At 42.0% G+C, this 17,610-nt stretch overlaps 1 protein-coding gene across 1 annotated transcript in view; it reads left to right on the top strand.

The window, feature by feature from the left end:
* Positions 1 to 221: 221 nt before the first annotated feature.
* The window catches only part of LOC133107277 (uncharacterized), an 85,120-nt gene continuing 67,731 nt past the window's right edge, over positions 222 to 17,610 (top strand). The window contains exons 1-23 of the mRNA XM_061216248.1: positions 222 to 307; positions 3,311 to 3,393; positions 3,570 to 3,753; positions 3,944 to 4,054; positions 4,750 to 4,806; positions 5,437 to 5,469; positions 6,548 to 6,636; positions 7,993 to 8,200; positions 9,227 to 9,340; positions 9,657 to 9,683; positions 9,802 to 9,858; positions 10,528 to 10,613; positions 11,541 to 11,739; positions 12,721 to 12,834; positions 13,033 to 13,086; positions 13,392 to 13,483; positions 13,780 to 13,984; positions 14,070 to 14,183; positions 14,416 to 14,469; positions 15,620 to 15,708; positions 16,172 to 16,373; positions 16,663 to 16,776; positions 17,357 to 17,410. Coding sequence (XP_061072232.1) covers positions 290 to 307; positions 3,311 to 3,393; positions 3,570 to 3,753; positions 3,944 to 4,054; positions 4,750 to 4,806; positions 5,437 to 5,469; positions 6,548 to 6,636; positions 7,993 to 8,200; positions 9,227 to 9,340; positions 9,657 to 9,683; positions 9,802 to 9,858; positions 10,528 to 10,613; positions 11,541 to 11,739; positions 12,721 to 12,834; positions 13,033 to 13,086; positions 13,392 to 13,483; positions 13,780 to 13,984; positions 14,070 to 14,183; positions 14,416 to 14,469; positions 15,620 to 15,708; positions 16,172 to 16,373; positions 16,663 to 16,776; positions 17,357 to 17,410 — 2,358 coding nt within the window. The 5' untranslated portion in view covers positions 222 to 289. The remainder of the gene's footprint in view (positions 308 to 3,310; positions 3,394 to 3,569; positions 3,754 to 3,943; positions 4,055 to 4,749; positions 4,807 to 5,436; positions 5,470 to 6,547; positions 6,637 to 7,992; positions 8,201 to 9,226; positions 9,341 to 9,656; positions 9,684 to 9,801; positions 9,859 to 10,527; positions 10,614 to 11,540; positions 11,740 to 12,720; positions 12,835 to 13,032; positions 13,087 to 13,391; positions 13,484 to 13,779; positions 13,985 to 14,069; positions 14,184 to 14,415; positions 14,470 to 15,619; positions 15,709 to 16,171; positions 16,374 to 16,662; positions 16,777 to 17,356; positions 17,411 to 17,610) is intronic.

The following is a 17,610-nucleotide window of genomic DNA, read 5'->3' as shown; positions in this document are numbered from 1 at the left end:
ACCCGTTGCACTTTTTCTGGATTGGATGGCTCCTCTTCTAATCGTTTTCTATTCATTTATTTGAAGGCACAGATGCAAAGCATTACGTCTGATAAAAAGCCTGGAGGAAGTAGAGATCTGCGGCCCATGCCCTGCCCTTGGGCAAAGCCCCACCCCCACCCTCTAGGAGAAGTAGGGGATATAAAAGATAAGGTGTCCATACCTTCTCTATCAGTCTGCCAGCGAGTCTATAGCCTCTGCTCTGACTGTCTCCAACTCACTGACTGTCTCCTACTCTCAGACCGTCATCATGAGGATCCAAACCCCAGTGAGTACCTTTTCTGTCATTCCTACCCTTCCTTCAAGTGTCCCTTCCTATCGCACATACCGTAGAGCACTGTGCAGAACTATGGGCCCCCTTTTCATTATTTATTGCTGATTATTTGCTGAATTTAACAGACTGAAAATAATAATTAAATAGTTTGGGCGCCCTGTCAATCAGTACTTAGTCCGTTGTCATAAATCACTGCTCCCAAATTGCTCTTATAGCCAGCTTTCCATTCTTGATTTTCCCCACAGAACCCTAATTCTGAAATATTCTTAGGTCTTCTTGCATACTTGACATGTTTGAGATCTCCCTGATTTTCTAAAATATTCAAGCTTGGAGTCGATGGCGGAACTATTCAAAGACTGAAGGAAAAAACTGAAGAAATGAAAGAATGAACTAATTGATCTCATGCGTAACAGCAGGAAACAATTGAGATAACATGCGTAGCTGTAGGAGCAATAGAGAACACCTAATCACAGTTGAATTATTATTTTGCTGCCTGTGGAATGATTTGCATAGCCACTAGGCTTTCCAAAGCACACACCACACAACTGTATTTTTACGGTGAAATGTTATTACAGATTTACAGGATTTATGTGTTTTATTCTTCTCTTCTTTAAAATACTGCCAAAATCATGTAGAATTACGGCAACAGGTCTAACTCATTATAACTCATCAGATAATGTTCCCCTGCTAAGTGATGCGTCTGCCTAAGTAATCTCGCCAAACGCTGCAAGGTAGATCAGATTTGTTCAGATTAACATACCTGGTGGCAGGTTAGTTTCGGAACATGAGTTAGGATAGTTACTGACAGGCTTTCTCAGTTTCTCATATTTGGAAGGGAAAATTCTCCTAAATTTTCCTAAAGTTCTATTTAATAGATCTGGATAATTTGCTAATCCTCATTTCTGAAACGGACCTTTGGGCATAGACGGACTCGCTAAAATGTTTCCACACATTTAGTAGAGCTAATCATGGGATAGTTCTTATCAGACATTCAGTAGGCTACTGCTGTAATGCTCGCAGTTGTAGGCACGTTTGTGTGGGCGTGTGTGTCGGCAGCATGCCAAGGCTGTGTCTACGAGTGTCTGGCAGAATGCCAGGGAACTGCCGATACTGAGGCTTGTAAAGGAAAATGACAGAGCTAGTCTAGAATAATATACATTTTGGATCACTGTTTTGTTGAAATATCCAAACTCTTTTCTTTTATCATTTTTCAGACAGTAGCTTCCATGATTTGTCGATATTGTTCTTTCCTTCCGCGCGATATTTCTTGAGCCACTGGCTGCCACACAACCCCAAAGCGTAATAGATTCACCCCTATGTTTAATTGTTCATAGGGTGTTCTTTTCCATTGTTTTTCCTCAAAATGTACCTTTAGTTGTTGAGGCTGAAGAGTTCGGTTTCAGATATTGACCTTTGTAAAGCCATCACACTTTTTCTTCTGTTAACTCAGTGCAGAGTCAGTGCACAGTGGACCGAGGCACCACTACTCCAGTGTCTTTAGAACTTTCAGCAGGTCCTTTGCAGTGGTACACGGTTTTTGCTTTGCATACTTGAAGAGTCTACAAGCAGAACAGAAACTGAATTATTCTTCTTCTATTTGTATTGCTTTCTATTCATTGTATCTGTATTGTGTGTTTTATTATTTTATTTGATTATTTTATGTTAAGTCATTTTATTGTGTTATTTTACTGTAATGTGTGTGTTTTAGGGCATTATGTTTACTCCTTAAAACATGTTGTGCTTGAAAAGTCATTATACACAGTACTTTATTGGGTAGGCTTGCACACCAGCATGCTAATGCAAATATTTAATCAGCCAATCATGTGGCAGCAACAGAAAGCATAAAATCATGCAGATGTGATCAAGAGGTTCAGCTGTCTTTCAGACCAAAGGTCAGAATGGTGATTTATTAAACTGTGGAATTATCTTCAGCCGGTTTAATTTAATGTCTAACTGGTGTTTTGAGAATTCTAAAAATTATCTTATTAATGGATCAACTCCAAGGGAGGCTAAACCTTTGCAAACGCCACATTAACCATTATTTTCTCAAACTTATATATTCAGCAAATATATAGCAATTGTGCATTAGTCAATTAATGTATGTTAATGTTTCTGCTCTGCAGAGCTTGTGTTTTCTTGTTTTCACTTAGAGATCAAACAAAACAAAGCATTACATTTGACCATCGGTGCCAAACCTTTTACATACCGCTACATTTACAGTCCTATATTTGCAAGAATGTAAACATTTAAAATATTTTAAGTACTGAAAACAGAAACTACCCAAGGTTTAACCCCTTAAAAATTACTTACCCAAGATAAAATGGTTATTCTTTTTGAACCCTTGACTATGGGCATAATCCTGGTCTCTTCTGAAAGGTGACCCTTTGGGGTTTGTTTTTCAAGAGTCAGTCAATGCTACAGTTTTGTTACGCAGGCAAAGAAAATGCTGTTATTTTATGCAAGCCTTTTATGCAAATTATACACATATAATATGGAACAATTTTTTGTAGGAAGGTGCTGGAAATTATATCTACCCCCATGAACATGAACCTTCTATTAACCTTTTCAACCTGAAAATAAAAGGCTGACATCGGATATATAATATGCACTTGAATTAAGCAATAAAGTGCACATCTGCCCTGTCATTCTATTCTCTGTCCTCCTGATGTCCTCTACCAACTCAGCCTCTCTGTGTTCACACACTGACTGTGCTCCAGTACTTAATTTCTCAGACCCTACATCTGCATTCCTTGCTAAAGACCAGCAGACTGACAACTCTTGTCCTTGTGAGCCACAAGGCCCGCTGTTATATTTTTTTAGACCCATTAACTCAGATGAGGACAGTTAATTGTTTAATCACCTGCTTTCAGTGTTGATCAATCAAGTGCTGATTGACAGTAAATAACAGCAGACCCTACAGCTCTTATGAACCACTGTTATGAACCACTGCAACAGACAAACTGCTTTGCATCAATCCCAGTGTTTGTGTTGTTGCAGAGACTCCCTTTTGATGGACCCCTCAAATTGGCTGTGGGGTGGACTGTGCTGATAAAGGGATCTCTTTGCCATCACAACCGCAGGTAAGGAGCCCCCTGCTGATCATAGGGGGGTACTGAAGGAATTTGGGCTGAGGCACTATTTAGTAGTGGACAAATTAGTTAAGATTGAAGAAGAACTGAGGATACTTGTGAGGGCTGATCTGGTGAGACAAAGGAATCTGTGACGAAGCTTCTCTGCTCTTTGTAACCCTCCACAGCTTCCGAATCGAGCTGCGGGCTGGATGCGATAGAGCCTTAAAATGCAAGGGTTCATACCGTGGAGTGTCGTTTAACGCCGCTCGCCGCGGGAAACATGGACGTGAGGAGATTTCCAGGATCTGCCCCTTCCATAAAGGCCGACGCTTTGAGCTGCTCATAACAGTGAGAGAGGAGGGCTATGAGGTGAGAAGGATGGGGGGCTGCATGTGTCTGTATTGTTTTTATACCTGCAATTCCTAATAATAATCACATTTACTGGAGTAGGGCATTCTATTGTGAAAGATTGAATTATCTAGAAGTTAAAGATTGACACAAGCAGTTTTTTTATCGTAGCCATTCCTGACCCTGTGCCTTCCTCCCCGGCTCCCCCCAGATGAAAATGAATGGCCAGCACTTCCACCTGTTCAAGCACCGCATTCCAGCGACCTGTGTGACCGGCATGCATATCAGTGGGGCTGTGCGCATATTGGCCATCATCGCTGGGGTGAGGAGCAGGACCTTCTGTACTTAAACTTCAGCGCCAAGCTGAAGTCCAGACCGCGGCAGGGCCAGCAGCCCCACAGGGTGAAGCACCATCGCATCACCCAGGGCTCAGGAGGGTTCGGTTGTTTAGGGGTCTGCGTTTCATTGCCCTCTAGTGACCTCTGTTGGTCGATGGGGCACACGTGGACTGCATGTCAAAGCCGCATATGATGGGTCTTCCTCCGATTCCAGTCAATGCGAGCTTGCCTCTAGTCTATGAAACGAAGCGGCTGTTGACATCACATTTGGAGGTGTCTGTGGTGTGAAAAGACGCAGGCTAGTGAGACCACATCTTGGAGGAGAGCTGTGGAAGTCTAAACTGTCCCAAATCACAGTATATCGCACATGAACACAGCTGAGGTTGCAAATAACAAGTTGAAACCGGAAATAGGGCATGTTCAGCACCAACATTTCTAAATAAGTAAATGCATAAATAGATGAATAAATAAACTTTTAAGTATTTACTTTTTGGTATTTGGCAGTTCTAAGTGATTGTATACTGTATATTTTTACATTGCATTTGAATTTGCCTTGACACATTTGTAGTTGCGTTTCGGGACTTATTTTTGCGTTTAAGCATTTGACTGCTTTAGAAAGTGAATGTTGTATGCACCCTCTTCACCCCTAACTGACTTTGTTTTTTATGATGGTGAGCAGCCACCATCGAGGTGCCCAAGCATGCCAACACCAGTCGTGTGCCCAGGAGCACACAAGGTTAGTATGTGAATGCTCGTTTCTCATCACTCAACACTCAATTTTGTCATCCTCTACAGTGGTACTCTAGGGTTTACCAGATTGTTTGCTATTGCTGAGCTCACCAGTGTGTCTCTGTTTCTTAGCAATGAACCAGTTGATTTTTCTCAATCAAACAGAAAGTTTTGGCTATGTCTGAATGATTTATTCTCAACCCCTACCCCCCCCCCCCCCCCCATTGATGGCCTGCTTTACTGGCCCATTACCCTTCTTAGACATTTATTTGACTTAGACTTAGACTTCTGTGCATTAACTAATGATGCGATGACATACAACTGGCCAACAAACAGCCAATCTCCCAAAGTATGTATAAAAAGGGCTGCAATTCATATATGTTCACCTGATATGGATGTAAATACCCAAAACATTGTACATGTATAGGTTGAGAGTCTGTACTTAAGCCTTCTATGCATAATACTTTATTCATTTGAAATCCATTGTGTTGGAGTACAGAGACAAAACAACAAAAAATGTGTCATTATACAAATACTTATGGACTGCTTTGTTTAGCATTTGTCGATATGATTGTATTAGGAAGTGCATTGGTATATGTTTCCTTTCCCACCCCTAACTGAGTTCTTTGCTTTCCAGGGAGGAGTCACAAAGATTGATAGAGGCCAACTGGTTAGTATGGAAATGCTGGCCTGTCACCACACACATGCTGCAAACAACACACAAACACACACTCTCACATTTACACACACATTCTCTCACATTTACACACACATTCTTTAACTCTTTCTCTGTTGCACACACAAGTACACATATAGGCCATCTAACAATGGGCAGGATCACCTTTCACTTCCAAGACAGACTTGACTTTTTCATGGCATGGATTTAACTAGCTGCTGGAAAAATTCAGTCCATGCTGATTCAATGGCATCACGTAGTTCCTGCAGATCTTTCAGCCACCCATTTATGCACCACCTCATTCTACTCTGGCTACTCTGTAGGATTGAGATCTGGAGACTGTAGGCACAGATACCCTGCTGGAAGTATCCATTTTGAATGTGGTCATATGGTGATGCACATGGTCAGCAACAATGCTTGTGTACGCTGTAGCATTTAGTTTGTATTAAGGGGCCTAAACAAAAGAATAATACAAAAAAAATCCCCGTAACATGACACAACCAGCGCAACCCTGCACCAGTGACACAAAACAGGCACCAACAAACATACCATGTAGACGCTTGACACTAACAAGGCCAGGGGTTTTTACCACCTAGAACTGCCAAGTGTAATGCCCAGTGTCCTGCATTACAGCATTGATTTCTGATTGTTTGATATAAAGGACAAAATCTAATACATTTCTACATGTTAATTATTACGATTATGATTATGACTATGATTATGATTATGATTATGATGATGATGATGATGATGATTATTATTATTATTATTATTATTATTATTATTATTATTATTAATATTATTATTATTATTATTATTATTATTATTATTATTAAGGCTTATTAGAAGCTCACTGAGAAAACTAGACAAAACACAAAATGTTGTAAGCTGCAAGAGAAATACAATACAAATAAAAGTATAAAACACATTACTGTATGTTGGAGGAACACTTGGAATTGATGGATCAATTGATTGCTGATTGACAGTGACACACATCGGACCCTGCATCTCTCCGGCAATATGGTTATGAAGCATTGTATTTAACAAGTTTCCATGTATTTGTGTTGTGCAGCTCATTCCATTTGTGGGGCCCATCCCTGGCGGTTTGAGAACTGGCATGTCTTTACGCTTCAAGGGAAGGATTCCTTCAAACGCCAAGAGGTGAGGAGCCATAGAGAGTACTGCAGGAAACAGGGCTCATTCCAGTCGGTTGTTTTTACTTCCTTGCATCCTTTCCTTGCACATTTCCTCGATTCCTCCATCCTCGCATCCTTTCCTAGAGCCTAGATCCACCCATCGGAGGACACAAGGAAAGGAAGCAATCCAGCTCTCCCCTGAGAGGGAGAGGTGGATCCACAGGTTAATTATGTATACATCATGTGTTCCGAAACAAAATACTTCCCCAAAGGATGGAGTCGTGTTTCCTTTTACAAGTATCTTCTCACTCCTAGCTCCTTCATGGAGAATTTCATTGATTGGAATGTCCTTAAACATCCAGGTTTAAGGATTTCCAGGTCAGTAAAGGATGGAGGAGACAAGGACAGATAAAATAAGTGGAATATTGTGAATGAGCCCACAATTTAGGACTCCAATAGAGTGCCACACTCTGAAGTGAGTTACGAAAAATATTTTCCTCAACCCAACCAAATGCTCATATTCATACTATTAACCTTACTTACTACGTTTGTCGAGATGCCAAACCATTCCATTTTGACTAAGGTAAATCTGTGAATGTCTTGAATGGTGTTATTATGGTATGCATTAAGCATCAGCAAAATTAAATATCAACTTATATCAGTGTAAACATTTCCATCTATTCCTATTTGGGAATTGAATGGGTGGATTTATTACGAGACTCAATTGTGGCAGGTACCTTGATGACATAAAGAATTAATGGGCAATAAATGTTTTAGTCTCATTGCATATATCCTCCCATAGTTTCATGAGATTTGTATATAGAGATTTTTTATGGAGAGGTTTGTAGCTCGGGCTATGTGGTGGCATGATGATGCAGTGGATAACACTGTCGGGGTTTGAATCCCGACAGGGGGTCTTTCTGTGTGGAGTCCTTTTACCGACCTTATTCCTCTCCCAGTCTCCCTCCTACTCAAATACAATTTACTGTAGGTGGGACACTTTGGGAGGAGTTGAGGAGGGAGATGGGGCAGTCCAGATCACACCCATACAATCCTGACATACGGAATTTATGTCTCTGACTTGAATATGCTATTATAGTTATTTACATTACTTTGAATACTTTGATATTTGGTGGATGCATCCCTCTGTGATAATAAGGTCCCAGCCACTTTAATCACTTTAAGTATGTTCTTTAATCTTTAAAAAAAATATTTTTATTATGAACGGTACTAAAACTACCTTTTTGTACTGTGAAGAAACAGCAGCTTTTACCAACCTGGAACCTCTTACAAGTAAAAAGCAGAGGAGCATTAGAAGAGCACAGTATTTTTTTCTGGTCATTTTAAAGATTTGGTAATCACTCTATGCCGTTCCCCACAGATTCTACATCATCCTGCTGCAAGGAATGGAAACATCCACTTGCAATCCCCTATACTTCAACGCCTTGTTCGACCAATCGAACTCGGTGGTAGAGTTCAAGAGCATGCAGAAAGGTGTATGGGAGAAGGAGGAGCGTGGCAATATGATGCCCTTCTCTAAGGGGGTGAAGTTTGACCTTATCATCCATGTCACCAATGAGGGTTTCCAGGTCAGGACAGGAAGTGTGTGTGTGTGTGTGTGTGTGTGTGTGTGTGTGTATATATATGTGTGTGTTTCTGTTTCTGTTCATGTTTGCATTTGTGTGAGGGGATGTGTCTTTGTAATTTCATGTGTGTGCATATACACTCAGTGAGCACTTTATTAAGTATTATTAGACTTATTTTTTAGACTTAAAGGTACAGTAGGTAATTCCGCACTTCTAATGGTCAAAAGAGGAATTTCAGCAACAGACAATCTCAACCACAACACTTGTTATCCCACACCATCTCTGTTAGCACGCTGACATTGAAATGCCATTGGCTGTGACAATTAAGTCCAATTTTCTACCAATGAGCTTGAATAATTGTACAGTTATACAATGTTCTGGTACAGAGTGACGGCCCGTCATCTGTATATTTTGAAACTCGAATTTAAGGACTATAAACACCTGCAGAGAGTGAGTCAACATGTCAGTGAGCCTTTTTCAATGATAGGACGGGATTTACAAAGGTTTACAATGTTGCAATGCATGGTTATTTGCGTTACTGTCTTTGACCAGTTAGGCCCTTCTCCTCTGACCTCTCTCATTAATAATGATGTGTTTCTGCCCACGGAACTGCTGCTCACTGGATTTCTTTGTTTTTTCGCACACTTCTCTGCAAACTCTAGAGATTGTTGTGTGAAAATCCCAGGAGAACAGCAGTTTCTGAGATACTCAGACAATTATTATTCCACGGACAAAGTCACTTAGATCACATTTCATCCCCATTCTGACATTTGGTCTGACACAGCTGAATCTCTTGGCCATGTCTGCATTCTTTTATGCATTTAGTTGCTGCCACATGATTGGCGGATTAAATATTTGCATTAGCATTCTGGTGTACTGGTCTACCTAATAAAGTGCTCAGATACTGCAGAAGCATATGACCTCATTCACTGGAACAGGGCCTGATTTGTGAATGCTTTGAAGGGAACAATTCCATTGAGCAGTGATGTCTTGTGGCGGCCGTTCTTCATTCTCTGCCTTCTCCTGCAGGTGGTCGTGAACGGCCGTTCATTCCACTTGTACAACCATCGCATGAGTGTGGAAGTTGGTGATGCCTTCAAGGTTTCCGGGGACATCATCGTAGATGACCTGAACATCAACATGGTGAGGAAGAACTACGTTCATCCCACATTCGAATGTTCTTTAACCCCTTATGGACGGATGCGACCTGTGCGTTACATCTCTCTGAACAGACAGATGTGTCAAGACACATCACCGTTGAAATGCACTGTGATTCCTAGGCCTTTTTATGGGTTTTCTATAGGGCGCCTTAGTCCATAATGGGTTAATGCATTTAGTAGATCCTCTTATCCAGCATCTGTAACAACATGTTTGCACTTGAGCATTTGTAGACATGGTAGGATGAGGAAGAGCATCCTCGTATATTCCCCTACCCATACCTGCGCTGTTTGTTTTTCAGGATCCCCCTGTGATAACTCAGCCACCGGTTAGTATGAAAAGGCTTACCTCTCACCAAACAACATTTTGAGCATTTGCATTTACACTGTGGAATGTTCCAGTATGAATGGATTTGGAGGTACAATGTTGTTTGTTCCCATTAAAAGATCAGGCCCGTGAAACCGGCGTGTGAATTCCGTGCTGCTCCGGTAATGAAGAGGAAGGTCAGTGTGAAAATGGTGGCTCCTCACCACACTTGCACACAAACACACGGCTTGACATGCTTGCATACACAAATTACTTCTCTGTCATATACAGTTGCATCTCAGTGTTTTTACACACTGACTGTGCTACTTCACTGCCCTCCATCTTTCCAAATGCATTCTGTTGTCATAGACCAGGGGTGCACAACTCTTGGCCGGTCTGCGAGCTGGTTGGTTTTTGTTCCGACCAATTAGGTCAATTTATTTTCATGCTGGTTCACTGCTGTACTTGAGCGGAGTAAAATCTTTAGGATACACATGTCCTTTATATGCAGCTGTATCTGGTGCATATACAAATGTCTCATCAAGATGTTATTTAGATAATTAAACCATTCAGAGCAGAAGTTGGAACCAAATCCTGAAGCGGATCGGTCTTTGCTGTGCACCTCTGTCATAGACCAACGGTTTTGTCACCTTGGTCCTTTTGAGCCACAAGCTTTTTTTTTTCCATTAATTCCTTTTGATAAAATAGACCCAGGTAGTTGGGTTAACTGCTGTAACTGATTGGTCTATTAAGTGCATGATGACACCAATGTCCATGCAGAACCTCTAGCTCTCCAGCACCACGATTATGAACCACTGCAACAGACAAACTGCTCTCTACTAATCCCAGTGTATGTGTTTATGCAGTTCCCGGATGTGGGGTACATCTTTGGAGGCCTGAGGGTGGGGATGTCTCTGCACTTCAAGGGAACCGTTCATAACGATGCTCAGAGGTGAGGAGCCTCACGGGGCTCAGGTAACGGGGCTTGGACACTATTTATTTGTGAGAGAATGGATGAGGCTTTGTGGAACCGTATGGGGTAATCCGGAATTTCAACCTGAATGTCATTTTCTGTTGTGGATAGCATAATTTCTTTCTTGGGAGAAACATTCAAAACATTAAAACGTAATTGTTGGACCATGTCTCACTTGGTTAGAGTACCTCACCACAGTGTATTGATAAACCTAACAGCATCAGTTGGCAGATCCAAGTCACAACTACACTCAGCGAGCACTTATTATGTATTTATGAATTTTGTAATACATTTTTTGACCTATTGGTCTTCTGCTGCTGTAACCTATCCACTTAAGAGGTTTGACACATTGTGTGTTCAGAGATGTTCTTCTGCATACCACTGTACGTTATATACCAACGTGTGGTTATTTGCATTACCATCATCTTCCTGTCAGCTGGCCCTTCTTCACTGATCAGGCTGGCCCTTCTTCACTGATCTCTCTCATTAACAAGGCATTTCTGACCGTGGAACTGCCGGGTTTTTTTTCACCATTTTTGCACCATTCTCTGCAAACTCTAAAGTCTGTTGTGCATGAAAACCCCAGGAGATCAGCATTTTCAAACCTCCGTGTCTGGCACCAAAAATCACTCCATGGTCAACGTTTCTTCCCCGTTCTCACATTTAGTCTGAAAAGCAGCTGAACCTCTTGACCATGTGTGCATGCTTTTATGCATTTGGTTGCTGCCACATGATTGGCTGATTAAATATGTGCATTAACAAGCTGGTGTACAGGTCTACCTAATGAAGTGCTCACATACTGCAGAATCATACGACCTCATTTACTGGAATACAGCATGGTTTTTTAATGCCCGAGTGATTTCACTGAAGGAAACAATTCCCTTGAGCAGAAATGTCTTCCTACAGGTTCAGTATCAATCTGGTTGCTGGGCTTGGAAAGGGCAGTCCCAACATCTTCCACTTCAACCCCCGGTGCGATTCCGATGTGGTGGTGTTCAACCATTGTTTGGAGAACTGGGCGAATGAGGAGAGGCCATCTGAGATGCCCTTTGTTAGGGGCCAGGTCTTTGTCGTGACCTACAACATCACCGACGAGGGCTACCAGGTCAGACAGACTGGAACTCTGTGTGTTTGAGTGTGTGTGTATGTCTGCGTGCGTGTGTGTCTGTGTGTATGTGTCTGTGTCTTTGTGCGTGCATGTGTATTTGTGTCTGTGTGTGTATGTATGTGCTCGTGTGTACTTCTAGCATATGTTTGCATTTGTGTGTATTAACGTATGGTTGTATGGTGTAGGGCCCTCGCACGGGCCACCAAATAACGTAAGGATTTTACTCTCTACAAAACCGGGGCGCCAATTAATGTAGTGTAGCAGTATAACTGCAAAAAGTAATCAGTCTCATAAAATTACTGTTATCAGAAATATCTAACCACAAATTTAGTATTTTAATTAATAATTAAAATAACCAATATCAATGATTAAACATACCGATAACCTGAAGGTTGGAAGTTCTTTGAAAGACTGCTTTAACTCGGCTCTCATGTCTATGTGATGCCAAAACAGACACCGAGTTTAATAAAATATATTTATTAAACAGACGTACAAACAACAGAGATAGGGTTGGACTAACGGGAGGTTAGTTGGGTAAGGTATGTTAGGATGTGTGTGTGTGTGTGTGCGCGCGCGCAAGCTCGCGTGTCCCTTGAACAAAGGAAAGTAAAAGTGGGTGTGTTAGTGTTATTGTTAGCTGTGAGAAGAGACTATTTGTGTAGTTTACTCTATATATGTGCAAAAGACGGCGAATCAATTCATGTACATATATATATATATGCTCTTATACAGGGAAAGTTTATTGCTCCCGCCATTACGGGATTGGCTGAAACAAGCTAGCCAATCCCGTCATGGGGGGTGGACATCGCGGAATTGTCCTGTGGGATTGTGGGAAATGTGGATCCTACAATAGTCTGATAAATGCAATGCCTCCTTTCTGCAGAGGAATTTGCTGGAGTAGGGCATGGTGTTCATCAATATGACATTCGCAGAAATTTGAATGTGAGCCTTTATTGCCTTCCTCTCTGGCTCCTGCAGGTGATTGTCAATGGTAACCCCTTCCACCTGTTCAACCACCGCTTGCCGTTGGAGGATGTGACTGCCATAAAGTTTGTTGGGGATGCGGACATAGAGATCACCAGCATCACTGAGGTGAGAAGGAACAATGTGCATACCATATTTGAAATGATTTAGCATTTTTGCTGATGTTCTTATCCAGTGTATCACATATAGGTAATCTTTACATTTGTATTTGCGAATTTGTATTGATACATTTGTTTTTACTTGTAAGCATTGGTATTTGCCTAAATTGTTGTTCTGTACCCTCCCTTAACTGAATTTGCGTTTCAGGGAGAACACAAAATCGGGCAGGGACTTCTTCGTCAGGGAAGGTTTTTGGTTCCTGTGAGTATGCCAGCATCTCAGAACACACATACCTGCACACACACACACACACACACATGCACACAGACATAGACATTTCAGCTCCTCTGTGTTTTCGGTCCATCTGCATTATGTTACAAACGTGCAACAGGTTTTTTGGGTCCTTGAGAGCTGTTTTGATTTTAGCAATAAAACTGCTTTTGTCCCAATTCAAATGGTAACACAAGTTAAATGATTGTTTAATTACATGCTGATTTACAGCAAAACCCAGCCAATCTGCAACTGGCAAACTGCTTTGTATTAATCCCAGTGTTTGTGTTCCACAGAAACTCCCATATGTGGCTCCAATCACCGGTGGTTTGAAGGTGGGGATGTATCTGTACTTCCGGGGAACCATCAACCGCGGCCGGGCGAGAGGGTGAGCAGCTGGATATGGAGGGTGTTGCAGGGAATGTGTCTGAAAGACTATTGTATTGGACACACACAAATGCGTTTTTTGTGGAGCCAACAACAGACTGAACTACTGCATGCTCTCTGCAACGCCCTGATTTCACCAAATCAGCTTGTCCTACTAATGGGGAGCGCAACACTAGTCAGCTACGTATTTGATAGCTATAGACCCTCGGAAACTGAACAAGGGGGCTAAAAAAAAAGAAAGATTGAGAAGCACTGTTGTGAGGGATTTTTTGCTCTCCGTCTCCCCCCCCCCTGCAGGTTCAGAATCGACCTGAAGTGTATACAGCAGGGAGGGCTGGTCAGAGCCATGCACTTCAGGGCTAAGTTGGGCTGCCGTCCGCACGTGATATTCCAGTCCTTCCAGAGGAGGCGGTGGCAGAAGGAGGAGAAGGTCGCCCGCATGCCCTTCCGCAAGGGCCAGGAGTTTGAGATGCTTTTCTACGTCGACACAAAAGGCTACCGGGTAAGGCGGACAGCAGCTGCCAGCGTGTGTGAGTGCGTGCATGAGCGTGTGATCGTGTGCTTACCTTCCTCTTTGGTTCCTGCAGGTGTACGTCAACGGCTGTCCGTTCTACATGTACCGGCACCGCGTCCCGCTGCATCAAGTGAACGCCATCGAACTGGACGGGGACTGTACCATGTCCACCATTGACATCATGGGGGTAAAGAGGAGAAGCGTTCACTCAATGTTTAAATTCAGGAGTTTGCTTTGAGGTCTTTACCAGATTCTAACCAACAGCACTCATTTTTACCTTAAATCATATTGTTTTGGGTTTAGAATTTTAATATTTGTATTTGCATTCATGAGCTCCTATTTTTATTTGAGGCTTTTGTAGATATGGCTGGATTAGGTATTGATTGTTTTGTGTCACCCTAACTGAGTTTGCCTTGCAGGGAGGAAAAGAAGGCATGAATGGGTATCGAGGCCTACGAACATTGACATTTGATGTGAGTACACTTGTTTCTCCCCACTTACAAAAACACACACGCACCCCTGCACACACTACATTAGCCCCTTGGCAAATTTTTATTCAAGTCCAAGGAGAATTTTATAGATAAAACGCCTGCGTACATACAAAGATGGCCAATCATTTTGTCCAATCATTTTGGCCAATCATCAGGTACAATGGTGGTTTACAGCCAATGACAAAATCGCAAGGCACAATGATAGAGAGTGTCCAGCGCCCGCCAACATTGGGCAGAAGCACTCACAAAAAATACACAATAATAATATTTCACATTATAACATATGACATGATATTTTTATGCTTTGTTTGTGTCCCTGTTTGTGTAACAGACCTATATGTCTCCAGAATTATTGGCACCCCTGACTGGCAATGCACAAAAAAGGAGATGCACCTCATACCCACAGTGAAACATGGTGGTTCCATTGAAACATTTAGAAAATACAGTATTTTTCACAGCATGTTTTAGTTTATCTCTATAATTATATTGTTTATTATTTTTATGTTGTTTAAGTGTTTTTTGTGCATTGCCAGTCAGGGGTGCCAATCATTCTGGAGCCCACTGTATATGTGCATTACAATTGCCTATGTAGGCACGCTGTTATCTTAATATTGCTCCATTGAAATATGTAACTGCGCCATGACCTGGTTTTGCTGCTTTCACCTGCATCAAAATAAAGCAATATGCTGGCAATCGTCATGACCACACCTCATTTTGAGACAACCCAGCCCACACAAATACAGGATCATTGCTCTTTTAAAAGCGTGGGCACTGTGCCATAAAATAACAACTACGTCTGTCTGGAACTAACAAAGGTGCTTGTGTTTTGGTTACCGCCACATTGCGTCGAGTCCAAGATAGAGCACTCTGTCTGTCCATCTGCATTGTGTTACAATAGAGATAAAATTTCAACCCGCATAGTGTACTGGTTTTTGTTTTTGCCTTCAAACCGTCAACTCCTTTAGACCAAATAAACCAGGTGATCAGACTTAAACCTCTGAATTACTGCTTTTGTTTCGTCGCAAGAGTTAATTGACATCAAAACCAAGTAGACCCTACAGCTCACCAGCACCTGGGTTATGAACCACTGTGAGAGACAAAATGTATTAATCTCAGTGTTTGTGTTGTGCAGAAATGCCCACATGTGGTGCCCATGTACGGAGGTTTGAGGACTAGGACGTACATGTACTTCCGGGGAACAGTTTCGCAAGAGGCAGAGAGGTAAGTTCTTAAATGATGTCTCCTTAATGATGTAAAAATGTCAGCAATCTGAAAATTCATTAATGAGGGTTATGAAAATCAATGGCATAAGACTGTATCTATTGCAGGGGTGCACAGCAATGGCCGATCCACTTCAGGATTTTGTGCCAATTCTTTAACTATCTAAATCATGTCTTGATCAGACATTTGTATGTGCACCAGCTACAGTTGCAGACTGCAAGTGCATCCTAAAGATTTTACTGTGCTGAAGTACAGGAGTGACCCAGCATCATTTCTAGGGCTAGAGACCCTCAGGACCGGAGTTGTGCACCCCTGATGTATTGTAATAAATCACGAGACGCTCCTACAGTTCAGGAGCAGAGAGGATTGAGAAGTTTAGGAGGACTGTAATAGCTGAGTATCTTATCTGGTCTCTTCCTGGATCCTGTGATAAATCCTTCTTGCTTTCTGTCGCCCCCTGCAGGTTTAGCATCCAACTGATGAACGGGGCGAGACCAGGCTGTGACACAGGCTTCCTATTTCAGCAGCGCTTCAACCCTCCGGAGGTGAGGTTGAACAGCTGCCACAAACGGAAATGGGGACAGCTGGTGAAGATCAGAAAGATGCTCTGCTCTAAGGGAGAAGCATTCGAGCTGGTCCTCATTGTCACCTCAGATGGCTACCAGGTGAGAAGGACAGGAACGGTGTGTGTGTGTGTGTGCGCGTGCGTGTGTGTGTGTATTTTTCATTTAATTGTACATGTGTACATTGCACATGTGTGCATATTTGGTTGTGTTTGAATTAATTTGCCTGTGTGTGTGTGTGTGTGTGTGTGTGCTGCAGGAGGAATATAATCTAATTTACTGGACTGCAGCATGATGTTCAACTGAGGGACTGAATGTTCTGGAGAAGAAAAACGTGCATTTTCAGTAGCAGCCTTTCCTGACTCCTTTCCTTCCTCTCTGGCTCCTGCAGGTGCTCGTAAATGGTCATCCATTTCAGCTGTTCAAGTTCCGCCTGCAGCCGTTCCTAGTGAGTGCCATAAAGATTGACGGGGATGTCTCCATGGAGTATGCCAAGATGATCAGGGTAGGATGAGACATGTGCTTCCTGCGTTTCTATATTTTACTAATTTACTGCATCCTGCTGTGACATAATTTGGGAGAAAAGGGTAAGTTGTCACACTGTTCATCTCCGAAACAAAAGGCACTACCTCAAAAACCTTTATAGCCATTTTGTCTGACTTTGTGTTCTGAGGTTAACGACCTGTTTGCAATTGATCAAAATCACATTAATCTGAGGTGAGGATAGTTTTCTTATTTTTCACCTTTTAAAGTAAAAGAAAATGGCAATTCACATTTTATGTAATAACACAGCTTCAAGTATGAATGTTCAAAGTTTTTTTTTACTGAGTAGAGGAGAGAATAAAGTGTATTTTGTTAATTTAGCTGCAGTCCTATGTTAAGCTGACCTTGAGATATAACCCTAATTAGCACACATGTCACTTTGGGGCAAGTATTCACTTAGTGACTGTACTTACTGTACTGTACTGTACTGGACTGAAAAAACATATGACTATGTGCTTGAGACTTTAATCTTTCATTTGGTGTGACATGCATTCCATTGTGATGTATTGCGCCCAATTGTGTATTGTGTATTGTGTTCTCAGGGAGTGCGAGGAGCCTTGGGGTGTCATCCAAGTCTAGGAACGATGGTTTTTTCTGTGAGTGCACACCATGCTATTACATTACTCACATCCCATCTCCGTCTGCATTCTGTTGCATTAGATCAATTAATTTACAACCCTGCTCCTACTGAGCTGCTATTTTTGTTTCTGCCTAAGTCCGCGCCGTCACACCAATAAAGCAGGTGACTTTACTCTATGATCTTTGGGACTGGTTTCTGTTTTTAAAATCATCTGGC

This window comes from Conger conger, chromosome 13 (genome assembly GCF_963514075.1).
Source record: "Conger conger chromosome 13, fConCon1.1, whole genome shotgun sequence".
Taxonomy (NCBI): domain Eukaryota; kingdom Metazoa; phylum Chordata; class Actinopteri; order Anguilliformes; family Congridae; genus Conger; species Conger conger.
Note: the sequence above shows the minus strand (reverse complement) of the source record. Positions and strands in the feature narration are given on the sequence as shown.